This window comes from Camelina sativa, chromosome 20 (assembly GCF_030686135.1).
Source record: "Camelina sativa cultivar CO46 ecotype springtype chromosome 20, ASM3068613v1".
NCBI lineage: Eukaryota > Viridiplantae > Streptophyta > Magnoliopsida > Brassicales > Brassicaceae > Camelina > Camelina sativa.
Genome location: NC_141899.1, coordinates 7,192,758 through 7,199,054, shown reverse-complemented (window position 1 = coordinate 7,199,054; position 6,297 = coordinate 7,192,758). Strand labels below are relative to the sequence as shown.

At 29.9% G+C, this 6,297-nt stretch overlaps 1 protein-coding gene across 1 annotated transcript; it reads right to left on the bottom strand.

Moving 5' to 3' along the window:
* Window positions 1-2,824: 2,824 nt before the first annotated feature.
* LOC104769901 (wax ester synthase/diacylglycerol acyltransferase 8-like) lies at window positions 2,825-5,430 on the bottom strand. The gene is made up of 6 exons (XM_087506601.1): window positions 4,930-5,430; window positions 4,114-4,698; window positions 3,821-4,015; window positions 3,529-3,738; window positions 3,320-3,457; window positions 2,825-3,222 (listed from the first exon to the last, which is right to left on the bottom strand). The coding sequence occupies exons 1-6, from the start codon at window positions 5,188-5,190 to the stop codon at window positions 3,067-3,069; spliced, it is 1,545 nt and encodes a 514-aa protein (XP_087362727.1). The 5' UTR covers window positions 5,191-5,430; the 3' UTR covers window positions 2,825-3,066.
* Between the last annotated feature and the right edge of the window lie 867 nt (window positions 5,431-6,297).

Here is a 6,297-nt window from a genome sequence, read left to right as displayed (position 1 = left end):
TTTCACCTAATAACCCATATAAACTGCTTTTAAATAGAAGACATCTTTATTACTATATTGAAAAGTCAAATTCAATAACTCACTATATAATCCATCTAACTGTTGAAAAAAAATCTAGGTATTTTCATTAAATTTTTATATTTAAGATTAACTAAAATTTGTAAATTAGATTCATCATTCCAAAAATCTTTTATTAAATCAAGAATTGGAAAAAATTCTTTAGTTATAAAAAGAATGAATGCTAGAGAATAATTTAGAAAGCTGTAAAAACTGTTGAGATTGAAATTTTATATTATTTTATGTCATGGTAAAAAAATGAAAACAGTTCAAACAGACAAATATATATATATATATATATATATATATATATATATATATATATTTCAAAAGATATGAATGTTCCAATCAACACAACTTTACAGTGAACAGTTGTAACTTTTCATAAATAATCGTTTTAATGATCCATCACGACTTTTCAGAAAATATCCAGAAGGTACGATTGAAAAAACACAACTGTTGGTCGCATTTATTCGGATTGTTTTAAAATTAACTAAAATTTGTAAATTAGATTCATCATTCCAAAAATCTTTTATTAAATCAAGAATTGGAAATTTTTCTTTACTTATAAAAGAATGAATGCTAGAGAATAATTTAGAAAGCTATAAAAACTGTTGAGATTAAAATTTTATATTATTTTATGTCATAGCAAAAAAATGATAACAGTTAAAACAGACAGATATGTATAGATTTCAAAATATACGAATGTTCCAATTAACACAACTTTACAGTGAACAGTTGTAACTTTTCATAAATAATTGTTTTAATGTCCATCACGACTTTTCAAAAAATATCCAAAAAGTACGATTGAAAAAACACAACTGTTGGTCGCATTTATTCGAATTGTTATTATTATATAGATTCTCACGGGTTAATTATAGTTATTATACAAATTTTTTTTTATAGATATATACTACACAATCAAATTTTAGATTTTTCAGAGTTACCGATAAATATAATAGATTTTGTAGATAAAAATTACAATAAAAATATTTAATAATTATTTTATACTGCACTATTTGCGGGTTGTTACTTAGTAAATACTATTATTTTTAAATGACACTTGTAATATTTAATGCCAAATGAACTAAAAAATGCTACTTAAAGGATCCTATTTTATTTTATTTAACTTACTATGGTATAACTATAAACTGTTGACGCTGCAATCTCTATTAAATGCAACTGTTAATAGTTTACAATTAACAAAATTTAATCCATAATCTAAAAGCATTTTGTTTCTCTCATCTCTAATAGTTTAGAATTCATAAAATGATTTAAGGATATGTTAATTGTTTTCTATTTAAATTAATCATTTTCAACATATATTTCATTATTTGTTAATAGTTTGACTTTGAATAATAATGAAAATTAATATAGTTTTGCTCAACATGTAAATAAATAAATGTTCTTATAATTGAAGGGCTTTTTGTATATTTCATTATTTTTGTATTTAGGATTACATTCATAAAACATATATACACACAAAAGAACAAAAAAACTTGACCACATTTTGCAACCGTGAGCGCCATTGGTCCAACAATCGTCAATAATATCATTGATATTTAATACTAGTATTGTGAGGAAAATGTAACTTACGAATCACGTGATAAATCAAACACCTAATATTATGTCCCTCAAACATTTAGAGAATGAAACATCGGAAGATAATAAAAGAGAGTATTCTGCTAATGACCCACGACGCAGACCTTTTGCCAACCGCCAACCATATCATTTATATTCAGGGCCGGTCCTATGCTTTTACTGGCCTAACATGTTTTAAACATGTGATTATATATATATATATATATATATAAGATATAAAAAATTATATTAAATTATTTTAAAAGTACTATAAAAATATTTTAATAAAGTGTAACATTTTATTACTTATGAAAATTAACAATTGCAAATGTAAACGTTTTTGATTTTCTGAAGATTTTTTTTTTTGAATAAGCAACAAATCTCTTATTTAAATAAACCAAATATTTAAAGATGCTTTACCAAATAAAAGAAACCAAATTATCAAACAAGTGCCCAATGACAAACAAAAACAAGGGAAAAAAAAAGTTTAATAACCAGATTAAGCGTCGAACCTGCAGCATTAGACATAACAATGGACTACCATGCCAGACTAAACAGATTATTATGCAAATGTGGTCTTTCAACTAAACTATATGTCTATATATAATTTGGCCTTGTGCTTTGCTTGCCTTATGGACGACCGAAACTGTTTATATTGTTGGTTAGAGAAATAGAAATATAAGAAAAGAAAACCATATCTCTATATATTTTACTCACACTTTAATTTAATTTTTTTGTTCTTTTTCACACTTCAAATTATGATATTTCCTTTTTTGAGTTTGGTTTGAAATTAGTTCTGGTTTCAATTATTTCCTTTTTGAGTTTGGTTTGAAATTCTGCTATAAATTATGTAGCCCCGTGATCTTCCCCGGCTCAATATCGAACCTTGGGTCATTATTATATAAAAAAAAAACATTTTTGATTTTTTGAATTTTTAGTTAAGATTACTCTTAATGTGACTTTGAGTGACAATCAGCAAATAAAAGAAGTTGTGGCAAATTAATTAGATTTAAGGCTTTAACACTGGATTTAACTAGTACTTTTAGTAGTTGTGTATGGTCACATATGTCCACATTTATATTGTGGTTGAAAGGAAAGATGATTAATTTCCAACTAATAGCGTTATTTTTTAATTTTATATCCAAAATATTCAGCTAGGGAATTGTATTGTGTGGGTTGCAGAAACTAGTAACCAACTTGTGAGGTTTTAACTTCTTAAGACACAACCTTTGAGTTTAGCTTTGAGCTTTCTTCAACCTTAAAACCTCTCAACTAGCTTTAGACCATATTTGAGAATGCTAAACAGAGCAAAGAAAATAGCATGAGAAAGAGATGCGATAACAGTGTAGATGAAGCGAAGGAATGATCGATGCAGGACTTAAACGAGGAGCAAACACAAGGTTTGAATGAGTTGAGGTCTCATGGGCCTTAGAGTAACCCTCTTTCCGAGAGAACAGCTTTCATTGTTTTTAGTGATTCTTCCATATCATCACAAATCTTGTGAGCATCGGGTATTACAGTAGGATCAACCCCTATCGTGATTGTCACTTTCCCCGCATAACTTGTGTAATGTATCAACGATGCCTATCGAACACAAAAACAAGAAACAATCACTCAAAAAGAAAAGCTAATTACGATTTAAATTAAATTACGCAACAACACAAAAAAAAAAAAGACGTACCTGTGAGTGTCCATAAGAGCTTGGAGAAATGTACGCGATGGGATGACCATGGAAACTGATTTCTTCCATAGGGCCCATAACGTTTGAAACACATGTCGTTATGTTCAGCAAGTGTTGATTGAATACTGATACTGCTGCCTATAATGACAAGAGCGAGTTATATGCATGTACTGTCCATATAAATGCAAACAAATCTCAGTTTATTTTACCTTAGCTCCTAAAACTTTTAGGGCGATTTTGATAATCAAATACGCTAGAGCAGCGTGATAAGAGTGCTTCTTCCGATCCATAATAGCTTTGGATTTTTCTAGATAAACCAATGGATCGGTTTCTAAACCAATCGATAACGGTAAGATAATAAAACTGAAGTAGTTTCCCCATCTGCATTTTGAATCCTTCTCCATCATTTCTGCCAAAGGCTTTATGCAGAAGAAATATAAATATAATTTGTTGAGAATTAAAGAGTTATATATTATAAGATTTGAGGAGTACGTTTCCAACCTTGAACCCGATGTCTGACCTTAGATTTACTGTACAACCTGCACGAAACCGTATACCATCTGGAAGATATGAAGTCAATAATGATCCATCCTCCAGCTCATCCTTCTTATCTTGTTCTTGGGAAACAAGATATTGTCGATTCATATAGCTAGAAAGAGCAGCTTGTGTAATTCCGAGTAGAACATCGTTGATAGTCTAATGACAACATATGCAATAGAAAGCACAGTTCCATTAAAAAGGTAAGAGAAATTAATATCCTTAAAGAGAGTTATGATCATAAATCGCAACGTTACCATGTTCATAGCATTCTTGATAAGTTTAATGTCATCCAGAGAGATAGTTCGGTGATAAAATCTCCTTGGATTTCTCCTGACATTCGCATTGCCTTTCAGTGGCGTCATTGTATCCTTTAAAAACAACAACGTCGCAGCAAGCAAGAACACATCTACGATTGTATTCCAAAGCAGTCTCATTGTAGAACCAATGGTGAATATTACCCTTGAGAACCAGCCAGTTTTCTCAAGGCTATGCGGCACTGTGGTTCGCCGTTTCACCGAAGGAATGGCAGTAGACAACATGTTTGGGTTTGATGTCTTATGGGTACATGCGAGCACAAGGGAAATGAAGGACATCCCATCTGCCAACGCATGGTTAAATCTGATTACACCGACTGCTTCAGCATCAGCGGTTTTGACGTTGAGTATGTGAATGTCCCACAAAGGTCTTGATCTATCAAGAGGAGTCATTGTGAGACGTGAGCAATAATCATCGACGAAGCTTTGTCCACTTTCACATATCTCTTCTAGATCTATGTATGGTACAATTACATGATCTTCTACATTGACTTCGGTCTTGATCCATTTTGCACCATTTTCAGACTATTAAGATAAGACATATTGAGACCAAACACTATGTCAGATGATTTGACTCTAAATATCAAGTACATAGAGATCATGTAAATTAATCATCAAACATATAATTCTTTTTCTTTCTTTTTCTAAAAGTATCAAATTATTTACATATTTAAAGAAATTTTTATTTATAAAAAAAAAAAAATCTAAATCAGGTCATTTACAAGTGATCGAGAATAACTACGTATAAGTGGGTACCAGTTTGCTTGAGAAACGAGGATGCTTGTAGACATTATGTCTCAAAGCATCAAGAACAACGTCAGGATTAATTTTGGTCTTGAAACCAATGTTGATGATGGGACATATGTCTATGTCTGGCGACTGGAATACTCGCGCCATCGGGCTGAGCGGCTCCTCCTCCTCCTTATTCTTCATTCTCCCTTTCCCTATGTGCATATCTCTTCTCTTCTCTTCTCTTCTCTTCTCTCTCTCTTCTTTTATAGTATAAAGTTTGTCCATACCTACATATATATAATTGGTCTTAAATGTGACTCTCTTCTTTTGGTCTCTTTTATGTTTGTTTGTATTTTTGTCTTTGAACAGCAAAAAAAAATTATAAAGGGTGACGGTTAATTTTCTTCTAATAACAAAAAAATTGTAGTAGTTGCCAGAAAACTAAATGTCTGTTTCAGTTTCACGTTGTCTGTTTCGAACATTAATTAGTACTAGAATTAGCTAGTACTTAATTAATAAGTGATTGTGTATGTTCACATATGTTCATGCTTTTAATGTGGTCGACGCTGATGATAGATGATGCACTCTTAAATGGCAACTAGATTCGGACCCGCACATACGTGCGGATTGATTTTAAAAACTAAATTTACTAACACATTTATAATTTATTACGTACATGCGGATTATGTTTGTAAACATATTTTTAATAAATGTTATTAACATTCATAATCCAAACTTTTTTTGTATCAGTTTAGTATTTGATTTATTTTTAATTCGGTTTAGACAAAAAATGATCAAATTTGTTTTTGTTATCAGTAAAAACAATTATATTAAAAAATAGTAACAGAAAGATGGTATGTCTAATTTAGGACATACAATCCATCATGTCCTGTATATGTCTCATAACTATACTTGATTTTTTTTTATCTATTATAGAACATAGTTTAATGTTTTTTCTTTTTCTTTTGAATATTGTTTTGACATTTTTGTGTTAGATAAATTGAAAAATATGTTATATAATATATTGGAAGCATTAATTTATTTTAATTCTAACATGATCCTGGATTTTGATTTTTGAAATTTTTTAATCTCATCTTATTCCTCCTTCCATCCCGTTTCCGTCCCATTATTCTTTTCTCATTTTCTCAAAATCATGTTCCTACATATTTAGTACACAAACACGTAATAGTTTGATTCAAAACAAAATAAAGTATTTGATGAAGAAAAATAATTTCTTTGAAACATTCAGTTAATAGAATCACACATACATGCCGTGTCAGTTAACATTCTTTTATCTCTTGTTTTGTAAATGCTTATGCTAGATAAGCTGAAGAAAAAAAAAACATATTCAAAATACTGTTGTTTTACTTTAGTTGTAACATGTTTTCGGAT